This window comes from Corvus kubaryi, unplaced genomic scaffold (genome assembly GCF_017639235.1).
Source record: "Corvus kubaryi isolate FWS band 111438036 unplaced genomic scaffold, C.kubaryi_AGA036_p1.0 36715, whole genome shotgun sequence".
NCBI lineage: Eukaryota > Metazoa > Chordata > Aves > Passeriformes > Corvidae > Corvus > Corvus kubaryi.
In genome coordinates, this window is record NW_024580926.1 from 30,082 (window position 1) to 50,700 (window position 20,619).

General features: G+C 62.9%; 2 protein-coding genes and 1 long non-coding RNA gene across 5 annotated transcripts in view; 2 read left to right on the forward strand and 1 right to left on the reverse strand.

Moving 5' to 3' along the window:
• LOC121660626 (cyclic AMP-dependent transcription factor ATF-7) overlaps positions 1-16,613 on the forward strand; it is a 35,237-nt gene extending 18,624 nt beyond the window's left edge. The window contains exons 3-11 of one of the 3 annotated variants that reach the window (XM_042020036.1): positions 1,714-1,832; positions 4,446-4,580; positions 5,279-5,436; positions 6,180-6,279; positions 7,451-7,564; positions 8,537-8,683; positions 9,471-9,668; positions 10,604-10,712; positions 10,978-13,104. In XM_042020036.1, coding sequence (XP_041875970.1) covers positions 1,714-1,832; positions 4,446-4,580; positions 5,279-5,436; positions 6,180-6,279; positions 7,451-7,564; positions 8,537-8,683; positions 9,471-9,668; positions 10,604-10,712; positions 10,978-11,174 — 1,277 coding nt within the window. In that variant the 3' untranslated portion in view covers positions 11,175-13,104. Of the gene's footprint in view, positions 1-1,713; positions 1,833-4,445; positions 4,581-5,278; positions 5,437-6,179; positions 6,280-7,450; positions 7,565-8,536; positions 8,684-9,470; positions 9,669-10,603; positions 10,713-10,977 lie in introns of all 3 variants that reach the window. The other 2 variants (XM_042020037.1, XM_042020035.1) reach the window with 2 other exon arrangements.
• A 1,076-nt stretch (positions 16,614-17,689) lies between these two features.
• Positions 17,690-18,254, forward strand: LOC121660627. The gene is made up of 2 exons (XR_006014732.1): positions 17,690-17,763; positions 18,041-18,254. It is a non-coding gene; the product is annotated as an uncharacterized LOC121660627 (long non-coding RNA).
• A 93-nt stretch (positions 18,255-18,347) lies between these two features.
• Positions 18,348-20,619, reverse strand: part of LOC121660628 (RISC-loading complex subunit tarbp2-like) — a 3,324-nt gene continuing 1,052 nt past the window's right edge. The window contains 6 exon segments of the mRNA XM_042020039.1: positions 18,348-18,712; positions 18,817-19,006; positions 19,250-19,377; positions 19,456-19,573; positions 20,100-20,141; positions 20,143-20,173. Coding sequence (XP_041875973.1) covers positions 18,555-18,712; positions 18,817-19,006; positions 19,250-19,377; positions 19,456-19,573; positions 20,100-20,141; positions 20,143-20,173 — 667 coding nt within the window. The 3' untranslated portion in view covers positions 18,348-18,554.

Genomic DNA, 20,619 nt, shown 5'->3' on the forward strand with positions numbered 1-20,619 from the left:
GGAGGGTTTGGAGTGAGCTGTGGCTGTGGGTAGGAAGCTGCTTCCAGGGAAGGGCTCTCGCAGAGGGAGAATTCATTCCCAGTGGGATCATTCCCAGTGGGATCATTCCGTGGGAGTGATGGTGAGGAGCTGGAGCAGGAGCTGACAGAAACTCAGATTCCTGAGGGTCACTTTTGTTTGGGTGCAGCCCTTTGCAGACAGGGAGCACAGCAGGAGGGTCGGTGCTGCTGGATCCGTTCGGGGGCACGTGGGGGTGTGGGACAGAAATGGGGCCAAAATCCCCCGTCAGCCCCACAGCTCCCAGAGCCAGAATTCCTCTCCCTGGTGAGGCATGAGGGGATGGAGCACGTCAGGAACACAAGGAACAGGCTCCGGCCCCTCTCCCAGCTCCCCAGGGCTGGTTCTCAAGGGGCTGCTCTGGGGTGAAACACAAAAAACCCCAAACAAAGCCAATTTAACCATGGCCAGTTCAGGACCAGCTAAACCCCCCCAAACCAGTGCGGGCCCAGCGTGTCTGGCACAGGGAGGGGGGTGTGAGGGCTATAAACCCCTACCGGCTTTGAGCACTGAGATCCGGGCCCGTTATTGCCTGAAATTCCATCTATCCTGGGGTTGCTTTAAGCCACCATTTTGTCTCTGGGATTTCTTGTCCCTCCCCGCTCCCGAGGCCGTGTGGCCGGAGCAGGACCTGGCCGCGGCATAAAGAATCCTTCTTCTGGCAGCAGGGAGAGGGATTTTTGTGGGAACGGGCGCTTGTGGGCGAGGCAGGAGCTGCTGCAGTTCCTGGGGTTCGGCTCGGGGAGGGACAGGACCACAGAGCTTCCAGGCTTTGTTTGTGCCGCCGTGGAAATCTGTGTGGCTCGGAAGGGCATTGCTGAGCAGGGAATGATCCCAAACGAGCCCTGAAAGCTGTTAAACCCCTGGAAAAACAACCTCCTGCAGAGAGATTCGGTTGATGAAGTTCCTGGATTTTATGGATTGGGATCTGGGGGGAAGAGAAGGATGCCCAGAGGGGGATTTTGCTTCAGTGGCAAACGCAGCAGAGGGAGGGTTTGGAGTCTGGCTGCTTCGTGCAGGTCAGGCTGAATCATCCCAGGGATGCTCCTTGTGCTGGAAAATCCTGGTGTTTTTGTGCGGGATGGATCCTTTGGTGGGATTCCAGGCAGAATTCGAGGCTGGCTGGAGCAAGGAGGTTTCCTTGTGCTTTTATGGGCTGGGTGGTGGCCAGAGATATCCTGACTCACCGCGTTAATGTGGTGAACGGTCCCGAGGGGATGGCTGCGGGGGCTGTGAGCATTCCCAGGGAATCTGCCCGGGATTCTGGGATGGGAGCAGGCACGGGGAGGGAAAAGGCTCTGCCTGGCCTGGGGCTGCTCCCGTCAGTTGCTTTCCCCTCTCGTCACTCCCCGTTTCTATGATTTCAGGGAGATCAGACTCCCGGTTTTCTGTCCTTGTCCAGCAGAACCCCGGGCTGGGAGGGACGGGAATTCCGCATCCTGGAATTCACAGAAATCCTCGTGCTCCAGTGATTATTTCCATAAGCGCCAGAGAAACAAAACCAGCAAGAAGTGACTCTCCCCATTCCAAACTGTCACTTGCTGTCCCCAAGATGACACACATGTGTCCCAGGGCTCCCAGTGAAGGGCTGGGGTGGGTAAAGCGGGGTTTTTTGGGCTCTCCCTGAGCAATTCTTGGTGTTCCAACCCAAACCAGATCAGACTCCGACCCCGACTCGGTTCCTGAAGAACTGTGAGGAGGTGGGACTCTTCAACGAGCTGGCGAGTTCCTTCGAGCACGAGTTCAAGAAAGCTGCTGAGGATGATGAAAAAAAGGCAAGAGGCCAAGGCCTGGGGCTGTGACGGCATTGGGAGCAAACTGGGAGGACTGGGAGGGACTGGGGGCTGCTCTCGTGAAAGGCACAGCCCTTGGGTAGAGCTTGCCTGCGTGTGTGGGGCTTTATTTTTGTAACTCGGGTGACTTTGGCTGCTTTTCCCACTGGTCCGAGGCCTGCAGAGAGCAGATTTAATAGTTTATTATTCCTCTGGCTTTTCACTTCAGAAAAAAGGGGGAAAAATAGGGAGGAGAATACCCAAAATACCTCACACCTTGGGAAGGAGCCGCGGGACACTGGGAGCGCTCGGGATGGGAGCAAAATCCCCTTTGGAGCCTCCCCGAGGGCCGAGATCCAAAGGGACGATGCCTTTGAGGGGCAGCCACAGGGAAAGGAGCGGACCTTGGGCATTTCCAGCGCGTCTGGAGCGAGGAGTCTCATGGAAAAGAGCAGCTTTTCCTAACAAAGAGCTCTCTCCTCCGCCAGCGCCATCGATCCCGGCTGCCCCCGCAGCCCGGCGAGCGCCAGGGGCTGAAGGACAACGGGATCTCATCAGAAAGCAGCTAATTAAGGACATTTCCAACCCCCGCGCCCCTCCCCGTGCCGTGCCGGGCTCCGAGCAGCAGCAGATGCGTGCTGGGCTCTCAGCCTGGCACACACATTTACTAAATTGATGTATGTCCGTACATACGCTCGCAGTCAGCGGCGCTGCTCGGAAATAAACTGCGGGAGCCGAGCCGCGTAAATCTTCCCGAGATGGGGAACGGAGGAATTCAGAATTAAAACTGAAACCTGGCTTCCCACCCGCGGCCCCCCCTCGCCAATAACAGGCTCTTTAAACCGAAATTGATCTCTCTCATTGGTATGCGGCGGCTGCTCGCCGCTCCTGCCCTTTGTTCTGGAGGCGCAGGGAACGGGGAAGGGGCTGCAAGGAAGGAGCGGCCGCCGGGGGTTTTCAGACGTGGAATTGCCGAGCAGCCCCGGGGAGACCACCCAGCTCCTGGGCCCTCCTAAGCCGCAGCCACCGCCGCAGCCCCTGGTGTGCTCCTGGGATTGGCTTTAGAATGGTTCAGCCTAAATATTCCTAAATATTCCTAAATATTCCTAAATATTCCTAAATATTCCTAAATATTCCTTGCGCGTGCAGCTCGGGGGGTGTCGGCAGTTAGGGAAAGGATTATCCCCCCTCAAACCCGCTGTGCAGGCGAGATCAGCTGGTCACTGCCCGGCCCTGGCCGGAGCTGAGCTTCCAGCATCCAGTTCTGCGTTTGTCCTCCCTTTTCCAAGGGTGGTCTCGCACCAGCGCCGTTAATTAAAAACACCGGCGCAGCGGGAGCTTCCCCGGAGGCGCTTTAAGCGGTTTGAAACTTTCCTGCATGTTAATCCCGGCTCCTTTGTAATTGCCGGAGCGGCGTCCGTGCTTTAAAAGGGCAGGTAAATGGTTATTGCTGCGCCTACCGCGAGCGGAGCGCCCGCGGAAACCGGGGAAGGGCAGAGGGGCTGCGGCTGCAGCCCCGCCTGGAACACCCCAAACTGAGGGGCTGGAACTTCACCCCATTCTAAAACATCCCAAGTGGAGGCCCTGGAGCTTCAGCCCCATAAGAGACCCCAAACTGAGGGGCTGGGGTCTCACTCTGCTATAAACCATCCACCTTTACCCTTTTACTGCAGTTTTGCTTCCCTGGGAGGACTCCCAGAGCAGCAGGAGGAGGTTTAGGGGCGATGCCAGGACAGAGCGTCCGTGGCCAGGCAGGGAAGAGGAGCACTGGGATGGATGGTGGATGGATGGATGGATGGATGGATGGAGCAGGGATGGATGGAGCAGGGATGGATGGAGAACAGGCTGGACAAGCAGCTGTCAGGGCTGATTTAGGGACAGTTTCTCCTCCTGGACAGGAGGAGGGACCGGGTGATGTGCAGGGTCTGCTGCAGCATCCTTGCTCTGCCACTCTCCCTGCTCTTCCTCCCCCCCGGCCTGGGACGGGGACAGACCCCTCAGTTCAGTTGTCCCCTGGCCTTGTCCCCCTGCCCTTTCCCTGTCCCCTGCAGGTTGCTAACTGGTTCCACTGGGGCACGTGGCGCTGCTGGATCCCAGGGTGGTGGCAAGTGGCCAAGTCCAGGCATATGGTTGGGTTTTATTTTAATGGGGCGCTCATAGATATTTAATAACTTGCATGGCTCTTTGTTTGCTTTTGATAATCGGGTAATAAAATAATTCAGGCTGATTTATACAATGTTTTACAGCTCTTCTGTGAATGAAAGTGCCTCCTGTAACTCGCAGGCATTTGGCTTGGGTACCTGTTCTCCTTAGCAGGGCCCTTTTTATACCAAAAAATCACAGTAACAACCCACGGAGAAGTCGTGTGTGTTACTGAGAACCCACAAACTGCTGCCATCTGGGGCTGCCTGTTGTTCCTGGGCCTCCATCTCCGTTTGCCGGGGCTGGAGCAGCCCCACTCTCTGCCTCGGGCTCCCAGATGCTGCTTCAGTACAAATAAATAATAATAATTTGGCAAGAGCTCGGAGCTGGAGCCTCTTCCTCGGGGGCAGCAGCCGAACATTTCGCGAACAACGCGAGCTGATTGTCCTTTGCATCCGTGCCCGCTTCCCGCAGAGCTCCGGAGCCCTGGACATGTCCCTGCCCTCCACTCCGGACATCAAGATCAAGGAGGAGGAGCCGGTGGAGGTGGACTCGTCCCCGCCGGACAGCCCCGCGTCCCGGCCGCGCTCGCCCCAGCACAAGGACAAGGTGGGGCTGTCCTCAGGGGGGTGGTGGAGCCCCTTTGCCGTGTGGGGCCGAGTGTGGGGCCAGCGCCTGAGCTGGGCTTTGTGAGGCCTGAGCTGGGCTTTTTAGGGGTCTGAGTTGGGCTTTTTTTGAGGCCTGAATTGGGCTTTTTTGGGGCCTGAGCTGAGCTCTTTGAGGCCTGAGCTGGGCTCTTTGAGGCCTGATTTTCCCCTGGTTTGAGAAAGAAAGACCAAAGCTGGTTGGCCAAAATCCACCTAAAATCTCCTTGGAGGGTTTGACTGGTGCACAAAGCCTTGCTCTTCCTCCTGGGAATGCTGTCCCACACCAGAACATCTCCCAGCCCAGCTCCCCGTGTCCCTGGGGACCGGGCATTCACAGCAGCTGAGTCCGGGTGACAATTCCAACACCTGAGTGACATCCCAGCCCGAAATTCAGAGAGGGGAATTATCCAGAGTGGGAACTCCTGTGCCCTGCTCCCTGCACCGACATCGGGGGAATCAGGGAAGGGCAGAGGGGCTGGAGCTTCATCCTGAGCTGAGGGGCTGGAGCTTCACCCCTCCAAAACCGTGTCGCTTGGGTGACGTGCTCCCCTCAGCTTCCGTGACAGAGATGCCGGAATTTTTTCAGGCTCCAGGAGGAAGAGTCATGGCGGTGATGATGAGCTGGTAATTAACAGCCCCATTTTGTGTTCTGCCCCGCAGGAGGGCCCCTCCAAGCCCGTGATCCTTTCCACGCCCACCCCCACCATCGTGCGGCCCGGCTCGCTGCCGCTGCACCTGGGCTACGACCCCCTGCACCCCACGCTGCCGTCCCCCACCTCCGTCATCACCCAGGCCCCCCCCTCCAACCGACAGCTGGGGTGAGTACGGGCAGGGAGCATTCCCTGGGGCAGGAATTTGATCCCTGAACAAATTCCCTGAGCGCCAGAAGCGGAGGAGCCGCCGCGGCTGCAGCAGGGGCTCCTCACGGCTCCTCACGCTCCGTCTGCAGCAGCACCGTGGGGTGGGAGTGCAGGAGGCAGGAACTAATTGTCCTGGAGTAAGGAAACGAGGCAGAACTCAGTGAAACGAAGCAAAACTCACCGTGGGGAGAGATGAAAGCGCTCCCTGAGCTCGGCACGGCGCTGGCTGGCGGCGCCTGGCAGAGCCCGGCGAGCGGCGGCGGCAGCAGGGAATTGTCTGGAGCTGGAATGGCTCCGGGATTGTCTGGGGCAGCTGCGTGGTGCCCCCGAAGTGTCACCTCTGAGCCGCTGGCCTTGCCTCGGGGGCTGTTTGCCCTGGCACGGCTCAGGACCTGCTCCTGGTGGCCCATGGGGCTCCGGAGGCTGCGGTTCTGAGCTGCCAGGACCCTGAACAGAAGGGAAGGGGCCTGAGGATGCAGGATCAGGGATCACATCACCCTGAGCCCTCAGGAGGTGCCTGTTGAGCCCTGCCTGTGTTTGCTGTCAGGCTGCTCCCCCTCCCTCTCCCCTCTGGCCCCCCCCCTTCGTACCCTGCTCAGAAATGGGGAAACAAACCCAAATCCACCAACTGGATTCCGTTCCTGGGGCTGCTGGGCCTCCGTAAACCTGGAAGATAACCCAGGCATTGTTTGTTGCTGCAGGTCTCCCACCGGCTCCCTCCCGCTCGTCGTGCAGCTCGCCAACGGCCAGACCATGCCCGTGCTCCCCGGCCCCCCCGTGCAGATGCCTTCTGTCATTTCGGTGAGAGAAGCTTCCAGAGCTCCCAGCGCGTCCCTGCACGGAGCAGGAACGGGCCGTGCCCCCGCCAGGCACACACAGGCACTGCCATTCCGTGAACACTCCAATCTCTCCCCCTCCGAGCGAGATAAGGCTGCAGGAGGAGGAGGAGGAGGAGGAGGAGGAGGGAGAGGAGGGGCAGCTCTGGTAGGGCAGCAATAACGTGCGGATCACACCAGAGGGCAATAAGTTTGGAAAAATCCAGCCCCGTGCCCGGACAGATGGCTGGCGCCGCCGGTCCGGGGCTGGAGCTGCAGGATCCCCGATTAGCTGCTTCCATTTGGAACAGGCTGCTCTGAAAGCAGCGGAGCTTGCAGGGAACATGTCCGGCTGTGCCGGCCAGGCCGGCCAGGCTGGCCAGGGCATGTCAGAGCCCAGCCCCGGGCTGGCCACCCCGGCCAGGGCATGTCAGAGCCCAGCCCCGGGCTGGCCACCCCGGCCAGGGCATGTCAGAGCCCAGCCCCGGGCCGGCCCCCCGCACGCCACACGCTGAGGTTTCCGTGGGCAGAGCCGCTGCTGGGTGCTGGGTGCTGGGTGCTGGGTGTTAGCTCCCAGCTCTGCAGCTCCTGGGAATCCGTCCTGTCCTGTCCTGTCCTTGGGGTTTTGAGGGAGCAGTGGCCAAAAGCCTTTGCCTCAGGCACAGGAGTGCTGGCTCAAAGCACAGCCCATGGGCGCAGGAACTTTGCACCCCTTCCCTCCCAGTTTGTAGGGTTTTGCCACCCGAGGGGGGTTAAAAACGTCCAAATTCTCCAAATTATAGTTTTCCCTCCCTTTTCTGAGGGAGAAGGCTCAAGAGGGGACACAGTGGCAGCTTTGCCATAGAACCAGAGGGGATTTGGTGCCTTTCCTCTCATGCATGGCTTGGACTGGTGGGGAAGAGGGGAAGGGAAGGGAAGGGAAGGGAAGGGAAGGGAAGGGAAGGGAAGGGAAGGGGCTGCCCCTTCCCTGTGCTCCGTGCTGGGCGATTCCAGCACAGCTGCCGTGGCCACCACCGTGGCCGCCGGCCGTGGGCGACAGCAGGAATAACGGATGGCCGGAGTTGAAACATTTGTCAGGATTTACAGAGCTGCTCTGTCAGGGAGTTCCTGCAGAGCTGCTCCGCTTCCCAACCCTCCTGTCCCTCCTCCCCTCGCAGCTGGCCCGGCCGATGTCCATGGTGCCGAACATTCCCGGCATTCCCGGGCCTCCCATCAACAGCAGCGGGTCCATCTCGCCCTCAGGGCTCCCGGTGCACTCCGAAGCCAAAATGGTGAGTGGCAGGGAGGGGGTCATGGCCTCGGGGTTGTCCCTCAGCCTTCAGCACCTCCCGGCTGGAGGCTTTTCCCCCTTCCCAAGGTGCCAGGGCTCCTGCAGAATCCTCCAAGCTGGAGATGCCACCAGGAACGTCAGAGCACCCGAGCTCTGTGCCCAGCCCAGTGTGGGGCTCCGATTCCCTGGGATGGAGCTGGGACTGGGGCAGGCAGAGCCCGGGGAGGAGAGGCTGGGCTGTAATTCAGAGATCCTGGGCCTGGCTCTCCTGTCGAATCCTTTAACTGGGACTTTGCAGAAGGATTTTTTGCCTCGTGGCTCCTCACGGTTCAGGCAGAGGGCGAAGCAGCCCCTGATGGATGTGGCACTCGGGGACACGGCTCAGTGGTGGCCACAGTGGTGCTGGGGGATGGATGGACTCGATGCTCTCAGAGGGCTTTTCCAGCCTCAGCAAGGCTCTGATTCCATGAACTCCCCGTTTTTTTGGTGTTTGCCCCCCTACCTTCCCCGGCAGTGTTGTCCGCACTCCCCTCATGCCCTGGTTTGGGGTCTGCAGGATTCCTGGGCAGATCAGAGCCTCAAAATGGGGAGAGAAACTGTCAAGTAAGGCCCGAACATCTATTCTGGGTCTGCCTGCTGAGGGAAGGGATTCACCAGGCACCCGTGGCTCCCTCTCCACCCCAGGATCCCTCTGCGGGTGCTCGGGGACACTTGGGCTCTGCAGCCTGCTCGGTCCCTGGAGCTGCCAGCTGGGCAGGGAGTGGCCAGTGCCAGCAGCAGTTCCGGGCTGTGACAGCGGCCCGCTGGGCTGGACACTGCTGTCCCTTCGGCGGCCCAGCTGGGGACGGCTTTGGCTGGACTCGAGTCAGCTGCGGTCCCCGCAGAGCCCACTGCCAGCAGGGTGGCTCCAGGGTGACGGGAGCTGCTGAGAGTCCTGGCAGCTCCCCTGATGGGCCTTTTGCTCCCCTGGCAGAGGCTGAAGGCCAGCCTGACAGCATCGTCCTCGCTGAACGGCGGCAGCCTCGTGGTGGGCTCAGCCAGCACCATGGTGACCGCGCGGCCGGAGCAGAGCCAGATCCTCGTCCAGCACCCTGACGCCCCCTCCCCGGCTCAGCCACAGGTCTGCTGCTGCTGCTGCTGCTGCCCCTCCGCGCTGGGCTGGGGTGCTGGGGGTGCTGGGGGTTTCCAGGGCTTGGCAAAGAGGAGGAAAATCTCCCAGCGTCCTTCCTGCTTCGCAGAATGGGTTAAAACCTTGTTTTTCTGGTGCTGCTCCAGCATTGAGGCACTCCCAGCCCACCAGGCACGAACTCCAGCCCCGCGTTCATCTGCCTGACGAGCTCTGCAGTTTGGAAGGAACATTTTCCCTCTCCTCTCCCCGCTCAGCTACGGGGGTTAAGCGCTCCCCTCTCAGGCAATCAGCTCGGCTGGCTCGTGCCAGCCAGCCACACGCCAGCCCTCCATCAGGACGGCCACCTGCTCCGGCACTCGGATGGGCTTCCAGGAGTTTAATCTCCATATGCTGCCCCACAGCCAGAGCTGCCGTGGGGCTGCCGCAGGGCCGGGGCTGCGACCGCCCCCGCAGTTTGTGGGGCCGGGGCTGCCTCGCTCTCAGCCCTTGCTGCTTTTCCTTTGTTCTCCCGAATAAAACTGGGAGGTGTGCGGCCCTACAAAACCTTGTGGTTCCTGTTACCTCCAAGAGCGTGTTTGGTTGAAGATTTTGAGGGGAAAATTAATTTTTAAAGTAAATTGCCTGCTTAAAATCCGGGGTTTGCTGCGGGAGCTCCTGCCCCGAGAGGTGACGGTGCCTCGTGGTGGCACCGAGCTCTGCTCTGCTCTGCAGTGCCACCGCTGTGTCCTGCCTGTCCCCAGAGCTGCTGCTGAGCCTGTCCCCCCCGTCCCCTCCCCAGGTGTCCCCTGCCCAGCCCACGCCCAGCACGGGCGGGCGCCGCAAGCGGGCGGTGGACGAGGACCCGGACGAGCGGCGGCAGCGATTCCTGGAGCGGAACCGTGCGGCCGCCTCGCGCTGCCGCCAGAAACGCAAGCTCTGGGTGTCCTCCCTGGAGAAGAAAGCCGAGGAGCTCACGAGCCAGAACATCCAGCTGAGCGTGAGTATGTAACTGGGGCTGAGCGCAGCCCTTGGCACGGCCCTTGGCCCTTGGCCCGGCGCTGGCAGCGCGGCTGTGCCGGGGTCAGCCGCTCCCCGCAGTGCCCGCTGCTCCCTGCCCGGGGCTCGGTGCTGCCTTCCCATCCCGAGGGCTCCAGAAGTTTCCATTTGTCTCCGTGCCGCCCCTGGAGAGGCCGTGAACCCCGGGAGTTTTTCCAGAGTGGGATTTCTTCTCCCTGCTCTCCTCCCTTCGCGCTGGGCCTGGCTGGGGGAGCAGGGAGGCTCTGCAGCTGCAGCTCGTGGCCACACTGGTTTTTCCCTGGAGAACTGGGTTTCCCTGGCTCTCCAGGCGTCCCGAGAGGTGCAGCACACCTGGAAATCCAGATTTCACTCCCAGTTCTCCCATTACTGCTCCCGGCACTAGCCTGGGCGGTGACTCAGTCCCTGGAGCTCTGCTGCAGCTCTGACCGTGGTGTTTTCATTCCCTTCCCAGGGCAGTTACAGAAACTGCTTCCTTGGGCAGTTCTGGGATGCAGCTCTCTGGCTTTCAGCTGCTTCCCCACACATTTCAGAGAGAAAATCCGATCAGTTTCTTGGGAAGCAATCCTGGCTCATGGGAGCTCACAGAGCGTGGAAGAGCTGTGATGTCCCCACAGCCTGGGCTGGGCTGGGCTGGCTGGACACTCCCTGTGTCCCACCAGAGCCAGCAGCACTCCAGGTGTCCCTGGGGCAGGTGGCACTGGCAGGACGGCTCAGGAAAAGCTCAGTGACCACAGCCAGGCGCTGCTGCCACTTCCCCAAATCCCCCAAACCCAGGAACTTGGCTGGATATTCCTGGGCCAGGGGCTCCTTGGGTTGGACACCAGAGTGGGAGCTTGCTGGAAGTGTGAGCGTGGGGCTGCTGTGGGTGACGGGCTCGTGTGTTTGTCCCGTCAGAATGAGGTGACGCTGCTGAGGAACGAGGTGGCCCAGCTGAAGCAGCTGCTGCTGGCCCACAAGGACTGTCCGGTCACGGCCCTGCAGAAGAAGACTCAGGGCTACCTGGGTGAGTGAGGGCTCTGCTGCTGCCTGGAGCCTGGGGCCGCTCTGGGAGGGAGGGAGGGAGGGAATTGTCCCCTCAGACCGTGTCACCTCCTGGCTGGCGGCAGGGCTGCCACAGATGCAGGGACAGAGCAGGAGTGCACAGCCCCTGGCTTGGGAGGGACCCACAAGGCCCTCACAGGACACCCCAAAAACCCCACACATCTCCGAGGGCATTTCTGCCCATCCCCTGCTGAGGAGGATCCCCCACATTGTGCTTTTAACCTCAGGGGTGACACTTGCAGTGTGGGCGGAGCCCAGGGCAGAGGGTTTGTGTCCCTCTGCCTCTCCAGGGTGGGATATTGGATGTGGATCCACCTCTCCCTGCTCCCGGCAGCGAGCCAAGCCCTCCCTGATCCCTGTGAAATTCAAAATCTGCTGCTCCACGGCAGAGCCAGAGTCAGGAAAGGCCAGACTCTCTCAGTGACATCGCAGACCTCCACAGCTCATCCTCTGCAATTCCCATCGAGCTGCCTCGGCTCGGAAGTAAAAAAGAAAAAAAAAATCCTCTTTTTTATCTTCTTTTCTTCCCTTCTTTTTTTTTAATGCTCCCGATTTCATTTTAATCAGCCCAGGAGCTGAACACGATCTGGGTCCTCCTGCCCTCCCTGCAGTACCAATTCCAGGCTGTGCTGAGGCTTTGGGAGGACGCTGGAGTCCTCTAGTGTTCCTTGGAATAATGGGAGGAGAGGCAGGGACAGATGAGCTGCGAGAAGGGAAGGGCAAATAGCAAAAAACAAGGGAGAAAAACAAAAAAAATTTTTAAAAAATGAAAATTCAGCGTCCCTGGGGGCTGTGCCTTGATCCCATCTCCAGGTCTCTGGAGCTCTGCCCTGCCTGGTCAGGCACAGGGATGTGCCACTGTCACCCCCTGCAGTGACCTGGAGCCTGGGTGAGGAGCTCCTGGCTGTCCCCACGTCCCCGTGTCCCAGCCCCGCAGTGCCTCCCAGGTTTTCCCTGCTCATCCCAAAGTTCACAATTCCTCTCCCTGTTCCCCACACCGGCAGGAATTCACCACGCATCTGAACGCTGGCAATGAGATTTGCCCCCTCCCCTCTGCCCCTTTTTATGGCCAAGATTTGTGGCCGGGCAGGTCCCTGACACAGCCCCAGGGTCCCTGATGGAATTGCAGCAGCCTCCGGGACACTGGGGAGGTTTATTTGCAGCACCTTGTAAATCTCCTGGCTTTGGGCTGCCACAGGAGGATATTGCTCTGCTCGACCTTCTCCAAGCCCAGGCCAAGGTTTTCCCAGGGAAAGGCAGAAGGAAAATGGAGCCTGAGCCCATTTTCCAGTGAGGTGTTAAACCCCAAATCTGATTTTTTTCCCAGTATTAGGGGTTTTATGTGGAAGAAATATCCTAGCTCCTGCTTTATTTTGCTCTTTCAAAGGGAGGTGACCCCGTCCCGCCTGGAATTTCCTCCTGGCACCTGTGGGTGCAGAGGGCTCTGGGTGCCCTCACCAGGTGTTTGAGAGCTCCCAAACTGTCCCCTGGGAGAGGAGCTCTGCCTGGACCTCGGGGGTTGTTTGGGGCAGAAAATCCAAAGCTCTGGAAGCCCCTGAACAAAGGGAGGAGGGGCTCTGCCTTCGTTTGCCCCCTTCAAATTCCCAAAACCACGGAGCCAGCAAAGGGTTGTGATGGGCTCTGACTGATTTTAGTATCTCGGGGAGTAATAAAGAGCAGAGCAGGTGATTTAGATAAAAAATGCCCCCACAAGCCCAGCCCTGGGCCCTGCTGAGGGGATCCTGCTCCCCCTGGCAGGTGGGGAAGGGGCTGCTCAGGCTTGGGGCTTGATGGCCTGGGGGGAAATTAATTCCGGTTAACGAGGAATGGGCGGTCTGGGAATGGAGGGTTGGGATGAAGGTTATGGCAGTGCTGCCCTCCTCGGGAAGCTGTGCTGCTTCCTGCTTGGAATTCGGGAGGATTCCACGGCCTGGAATTCAGGAGGATTTGAGGCTGCTTCTCCACGGGATGGGGCCAGCCAGGGTGTCGTTATCTCCCAGCTTTTAATTAGTTCTGTCCCAGTCCTCGCTCGCCTCTGCCAAAGGGGGAGGGGGGGTCTGATGAGAGCAGTGGGGTTCCATATTCCGTGCCCCAGGCTGGAAAGGGGAGTGTCCAGCCCATTCCTGAGGTGTCCCTGATCCCATCTGAGGCCAGCAGCGTTCCCACCCCAAACCAGCAGCATTCCCACCCCTCCTCTTGCCACCACCCCACACCCTGAGCTGTCCCTAACGCGCTTCTCCTCTCTCCTGTTCCCGGAGCAGAGAGCCCGAAGGAGAGCTCGGAGCCCACGGGCTCGCCCGCGCCGGTCATCCAGCACAGCTCCACCTCGGCCGCGCCCAACGGGCTCAGCGCGCGCTCGGCCGCCGAGGCCGTGGCCACCTCGGTGCTGGCCCAGATGGCCGGGCAAAGGACAGAGCTGGCCGTGCCCGTGGCCTCCCACGTCATCATGGCCCCACAGTCGCAGTCTGCCGGCAGATGATGGCCCCGGGGCCGAGGAGCGCCCGCTGCGGCCGCACGGACTGACCACGGCCCCGGCGCTGACCGGCGGGGGCCCGCCAGGATTTTTCCTTTTTTTTTTTTGGGTTTTATTCTTTTTTTTTTTTTTTTTTTTTTTGAGTTAAGGGCAGCTCTGGCGCTTCCCCACTGCACAGTCCGTGGAGCTCTCGGGCCCTCGGCCCCCAGAGCCCCTGGAAAAGGCGGGTTCGGGGATCCGTGTGGTTAACACTAAAGCTCCGTGCGTGGGCACCGCTCCAGGCCTGGCCCTGTCCCCCTCGGCAGGAGGCTGTGACGCTCCGTGCTGTCCCCGTGCTGCTCCCAGTGCTCGTCCCCGCTCCCACCCCTGAATCGTTGCACCTTCACCAGGAGCCTCCCGGAGCTCTGAGGTCACAGGGATCGAGGTCTCCTCCCTCCCCGATCCCAGCGATGGAGTTCGGACACCATGGGAAGCGGGCAGCTCTGGATTTGTGCCCCGGTGGCCGGGACAAGGGGCAGCGTGGGGCTCTGGGGACAGAGTGACCCCGGGGCTGCTCCCGTGCCAGGGGCTGGGAAAGGTACGGCCTGGCCAGGGCTGCTCCCGCCTTCCCGACGGGAAAGGGGCTGCGAGTGGGCGCTGGGAGCCGGGATGGGGTGCGGGGCAGGGCCCAGCTGGCAGTGACACCGTGAGTCCCCAAACCCCCAAACCCGCCCGAGCAAACCCGGGATCACCTCCCGCTCAGGTGACCTCGATGACCTCAACAATGGTGGCCTTAAATCATGGAATTGTTGCCTGTTCCGAGGGGAGGGCACAGGGAATTGGGCCGGTGTTCGCCCAGGGTTTTGCCTCTCCCTCATGGCTCTGGCACTTCCCAGCTGGAGCAAACAAAGGATCCATGGAGCTCCCGGCTCCAGGGTCCGATCCCATCCTCCTCAGCGAGGAACTCTTGGAATCGGGTCCCTTTTCCTGCTGGGTGGACACTGGGCTCCCCTGTGTCCGTGTGTGCCTGCCCGAGGTGCCATGGTCGGAGCCAGCAGCTGGGAATTGGGAAAGGTTGTGCCTGGTTTTGGGATGGGGAAGGAATCTCGGCCTGCTCCATGGAGCTGCTCCAGCCCCTGGAATCCCTGCCCCTCCCAGGTCCCTCCTCAGCCAAGCCCTCCCCCCTCAGGTCGCACTTCGCCACTTTGGAGCCAGGCTGGTTTGTCCAGGTGATTTTGTTTGGCTTCTCCACGCTTGGAAGGTTCCCAGGGACAGCAAAACCCAAAGCGAAGGCTGAGCAGGAGGCTGGGATCCCGGCACAGACGGGAAACTCCAGAGATTTGGGGTTTTTCCAGGGATGGGATCTGGCTCCTCCCCTCCCTCTTTAGCAGCTCTTCCTCAACTGGGATCAGGATCGGGATCGGGACTGGGATTGAGATTGGGGTGGGTTTGTGTTGCTGCTCCTGCACTCCCCTTTTTCCTCTTGCTCATCCCAGCTCCTCCCCGTGCTCGGGGTCACATCCGGCCTCGGGAACCTCTTGTTGGGATCCCACACATCCCCCAAATGTTGCTTTTCCTCCCTTAAAGCTGTTCCTCAAGCACAGTCCGTGGGTTCCCAGCTGTTTCCAGCATTCCCTATCCTGACCCGGGCTGTGTTTCTGCTGCAGGACGTGGCCAGGAGGGTCCGGGTGAGGCACAGGGAGGGCTCAGGCTGGTTTGGGGGATCCTGGGAGGGTTTGCAGGAGGTGCAGGATCTTTGCCCTGTCCAGCGGCTCATCCCGTGGTGTGGTGTGAGCCCTGGCGTCCGTCAGGGGCCATCCCAGCGTTCGGCTCTGCAGGAAATGCCGAATCCCCGGGAGAAGTGCCGGTGGGAAGGGGAAGGGAAGGAGGAGTTGAGCTCTGGGCTGGTTCCCCGTTTGCTGCAGGGTCTGGGGCAGCAGGGGGAGGCCTCGCTGGGAGAACCAGGAGCGAGCGAAGGGTGGAGGGGCGGAAAATCCGGGATAGGTTTGGATTGAGGGCAGCACTTTCCTCAGCCTCTCGTTTTACCCTCGGGGCACTGACAGCGGCTGGGTTTTGTGTGACGGGGTTTTCCTGCCTCACTGCTCTTCCCGGGAATCCTCGTGGCCCCCTCGTCTCTCCGTTCCCATCCCTCCACACCCCGAAGCTCCCCATTCCCACATCCCCATCGCCAGTGCCTTGAAAATCCTGCAAATCCGGGAGAAGACGGTGGGAACGCTGCAGACGTGGGCAGGGACAGGCAGGGAACGAGCTGAGTCCAGGTTCGGCTGTACCTGGATCTGTTGTTGCTTCACTCGCAGGGTTGGAGCTTCCCGTGCCCATTCCAGGTGTGTTTTACCCCAAAAGCAGCCACTTCCCACTTCGTGACCACCTTTGGGGCGAAAAACCCTGATTTCTGCTCCGTGGTGATTCCTCTCGCTTTTCCGATGTTTTCTCCCGCTTTTCCGAGGCTCCCGGGGGTGGCAGCCCCTGGCCCCGCTCGGCAGCGCCGGGCACCTGCACTTTGCTCTGCCAGCCCCGGTTCCCGGGATCCCAGCGGGTCCCGAGCCTTCCTCCCGTCCCTTCCTCAGTCCCGTCCGTGCCGGGTTCGGATCGCCGGGATCTCCCTCCCTGAAATCGGGGGAGATACAGGAGCTCCTCACAGGAGCTCTCCTTTAGGGTCGGGCTGGGGGAACAGGGAGAGCGGGATCAGCTGGGTTTGGGGTTTATGGATTTTATCCGAACTGTAACTTTGAATAGGAACAAGTGGCTGCAAACCGGCTCCCGGGGAGCCCCGCGGTGGGGGAGCTCCTTCCCTCCTCCTCCTCCTCCCTTTTCAGCCTCCAAACCCCTCAGGATGGGGCGGGGTGGGGAGGGTTGGTGCCGCTTTCCCGCCCCAGACTGCTCTTGTGTCCGGAATTCTTTGGCTCAGGTGGGAAATGTCATGTTGGGACTCGTGGACCCGTTCCTGCTCTGTTCGCCCCAGTCCCGCGCACACGGGGCCCCCAAAACGAGCCCGGGAGGTGCCGGAGGGATGCGGATCCTGGGCGTGCTCCCCACCCCCCCCCAGCTGCTTTGTGCCACGAGCTTTGACGATCAATAATGGAAGAAGCCAAAAAAGGACCCCCCGAGTACCTGTGTAGTATCTATCAGTCCATATCGACGCCTATACGCACCCATATATCGTAGATCGGCCGCCGCCGCGGGTCTGCCCCCACCCCCGCAGCCCCCGAGGGACCCCCAGCTCCGCCCGGGCTCCTGTGAGCCGGTCCTCACAGTCCCCGCGGGGGCCCGGGGCCGCGGGGGGACCCGGGGGACACGTCCCAGCCTCCCCCAGCCCCCGGCCGTGTCATACCAAACATGTAACGTGCCTTTATTTATGCTGCAAATATAACATTAAAATATTACCCAGGAGCCGCTGGCTGCTGCCCTTTGCTTTGGGGGGGGGGGGGGGGGGGGGGGGGGGCGGGCTGGGGACAACCCCGGTGTCACTTTGTCCCACGGACACCCCTGGGTGTCCCCGGGGGTTCACGGGGTGGGTGGCACCGGATGGAGGGTGGCACCGTCTGGACTCGGGACGGCGTGGGACTGTCACCCCTCCCGGGTGGCGCAGCGGACGAGCTGCTTGTGGCGACACCGCAGTGGCCTTGGGTCACGCACCCTCGGATGCGTTTTTTGGGGCGATTTCGGCTGGTTTGGGGTCGGGGGGAGCCGCGGCCGCGCCGTCGGTGCTGCAGGAGCGCGGAGCGGCCACCGGGCGGCGGCAGCGAGACGCGGCCGAGTGGGGAGGGGGCGCGGGGGTCCCGGGGGACCGAGGAGGGGTCCCTGGCTCAGGGGGTCCCGAGGAGGGGGGCTGGGGCAGGGAAGGGGTGCGGGTCTCGGGAGGTTCTGGGCAGGTCGGGGGGCGGGGAGGGGTCCCGGTCTCGAGGGGCCCTGGTTTCGGGAGGTCCCGGTGCAGGCCGGGGGTCCCGGGGCCGGGCCGGGGATCCCGCTCCGCAGCGGTGCCGGTTGCGGGGCCCGGGTGGGGCGGGGGATGCGGGGCCTTCCCGTCCGTCCATCCGTCCGGCCGTCCCCGGGGGCTGCTGTCGCGGCTGCTAAATGTGTTTCATTAACGGCGGCGGGGCCGGGGCTGATCCCGCCGCCCCCCGCTCCCCCGGGACCCCCGGCCCGGCCCGGCCTGGCTATAAGAGGCGGCGGCGGCGGCGGGGCGGGGGCGATGGCGGGGGCGATGGCGGGGCGCCCGGTGCTGCTCCTGCTGCTGCTGCTGGCGGGGACCCCGCGCTCCGCCCGCGCCTGTCCCGGGACCCCCAGCTCGGCCCCGGTGAGCCCCGGCCCGGCCGCGCCGTCGGAACAGGGGGTTCGGTTTGTGGGGAGATGCTCGGGCTTGGGCTCGGGGGGTCGCACTCCGGTCCTCTCCCGCCGTGACCCCCGGTCCTCTCCCGCCTCAGGCCGCCGCCGCCGCTCCGGGGCCGCCCCCCGCCGCCGCCGCCGCCGCCCTGGGAGCGCTGCTCCGGTCCCTGCAGCGCCCCGGCCGCGCCCCCGGGCCCCCCCTGCAGCCGCAGAGGTGAGCGGGGATGGGGGTCCCGGGTGCTGTGGGGGCATCGAGGAATGGGGTCGGGGGATTTGGGGACACCAGGGGGACACAGGAGCTGGGGCGGGACGCGGGTGGTTTGGGGGTGCCTGTCAGTGGTGGGATGGGATCCCCGTTGTCCGTGCGTGTCCCTCAGCCCCTTCCATCCCTCCCTGTCTGTCCATTCCCATCCCATCCCACCCATCCCTGTCCATCTCATCTGTCCCCATCCTGTCCCCGCTGGGGATCAACGCTGCCCTGTCCCCGGCAGGTCGGGCTGGGGGCCGCAGGGGGGGGCTCAGGCCCGGCTCAGCGCCCGCAGCTGGGACCCCCCGGTGGCCCCGTTCTGGACAATGGCGACTCCGCAGCGCTTTGGCCGCCGCCGCTGAGCGTCCGGCCCCGAGCCCGGCCCGGAGCCCATCCCGAGCCTGTCTGTGTGTCTGTCCGTCCGTCCGTCCCCCAATAAAGTGGTGCCCCCACCCCCAGCCCTTGCTCTGCTTTTGCTCCTGGGTGGGGGGGGATGTGGATCCTGCCCCTTTTCTGCTCCCCAGACCCCAAGCAGACGCCGACACGGGGAGTACAAACCCCCCCAGATTTATTCCTGGGGGGCCGATGGCACCTGGGGACTCCCCAGCATGGGGGGGGGCCAGGCCAGAGGGAGACCCGGGGCCCTGAGGTCCGTCTGTCCATCCACCATCCAGGGCGGCCGCGGGTGGGGGCCGTGTCCAGAGGTCCGAGCATTGGTCAGCGAGTCCTGGGGCACATCCTGGTGCCCGGGCGGGGGGTCACTTGCCCCCGGCCATGATGCGCAGGTACTGCAGGGCGTTGCGGGCGGCCTGGGCGCGGGCGCCGTCGCGGGACGGGGCAGCCCCGTGGCACACTGTGGTCGGCTGCGTGGACAGCTCCACCAGGCACTGGTGCAGCCCGCTGAGGCTCAGGGCATCTGGGGGGCACAGCGGGGTCACCCCCACGCCCCACCGCACCCTGAGGGCGGGCTGGGGATCTGGGGGGTGCCCGGGGCGGGGCTGAGGGGTGCCCGGCGCTCACCGATGTCGAGGTAGCTGATGGCGAAGCTCTGCTCCTCCGAGAGCTCCTGCAGGAGGGCGCAGGCCCCCCCCGGCGCGGGGGCCCCCCCCCGGCTCCGCAGCTGGCCCAGCTTCTCGCCCGCCGAGTTCCGCAGCGAGTCCCAGGTGCAGCCGGGGGCGCGGCCCCGCAGCCCCTCCAGCCGGGGGCACGTCTGGGGAGGGGGCACGGGGCACTCGGGGTCCTGCCGAGCCCCTGGGGGACCGTCCCGACCCCCCCCGAGGCACGGGAATCCCCCCGGGAATATGGGAACAGCAGGACGCCCGCGGGGCCACGCTCAGCCGCTCACGGCCCCAAACCCAGAGGGTGCCCTCCCTACACCCCTGGAGAGGGGCACTCTGGGGTGACTCCGGGGGTGGCTTTGGGGTGCCCGTGTCCCCCCCAGTGTCCCCAGTACCATGTTGAACTGGTCCTCCTCGCCCTCGGCCTCGCTGCCGTCCCGCGGCTCCATGGGGACGTTGTGGATCCGCACGAGCATCTTGGCGGCTGCGTTGCGCTTCGCCAGCTTCTTGGAGGTGCCGCTGCCTGCGGAGGGGGCTGGGGGTGAGCCGGGACCCCCCAAACCCCCCCCCAGTAGCCCCCGGGGGTCCCTTCCCCCCTCACCGATCTCCACGAATCTCTCCACGCGGCACGTCATGGTGAACTCCTTGCGGTGCGCCGGCCCCGACTCCTGCGTCACCGTGTACTCGGGCAGGCGCCAGCCCTTCTGCACCACCAGCTCCTGGGCACAGGGACAGCCCCACAGCAGCCATCAGCGGCCCCACAAGGGGGGTAACGGGCCGCAAAATGGAGATAACTGGCCCAAAATGGGCATAACTGGCCCAAGATGGGGATAACCGGCCCCAAAAGGGCCATAGCTGTCCCCAAAATAGTGATAACCAGCCCAAAGCAGGAATAACTGTCCCTTAAATGGGGATAACCGGCCCCAAAAGGGGAATAACTGTCCCTAAATGGGGATATTCAGCCCCAAAATGGGTAATGGGTCTGAAATGGGGATAACCGTCCTCAAAATGGAGGTAACTGACCCCAAAAGGAGGCAACTGACCCCAAAACAAGAATAACTGTCCCAAAAAGGAGGAAGAGACCCCAAAGGCCATTGTCCCCTCCCCCCCAAATAGGTGAGGTCACCTCCCCAAGGGCCATGTCCCCTCCTGGCCAGGTCATCACCCCAAAATGGGAACGGCTCCCAAACCAGGGAAGGGAGGGGGGTTGGTGTCCCCTTGTGTCCCCTCCCTGGGGTCACCCACCTGCAGAGCCCCCACAGGGTTACACTCGGACTGGGGGGGGGGACACCGGCGTCTTCATCTCCAGGGGGGGGCCCCTGCAGGGACACAGGGGTTGGGGACACTGCACGGCCCCCCTTGGGGGGCACAGAGGGGCCGAGGGGGATTTGGGGTGGGGACACGGTGGCCCCCCCTTACCTGGGCGAGGGGGGGGGCGCGGCGGGGGGCGGGGGGGGGGGCGGGGGGCCCGGGCCCCCCCGGGGGCCCCGGGGGGGCCGCGGCGCGGGGGGGCGGGGGAGGCGTCAACAGCCGAGCACCCCCTCAGGCCTTATGGGGACCCCAGACCCCCCTGGGCACCCACAGACCCCCCCGCTACCTTCACCCACCCTGGGCACCCTCAGACCCGCCTTGGATAGCCCCAGACCCCTTGGGTACCCCCAGCCCCCCCCAGGCACCCCCAAACCCACCTGAGCTCACCAGACCCCTCCCAAATCCCACGGGATCGCCAAGCCCCCTTTGGGTATCCCCAAACTCCTCTGAATGG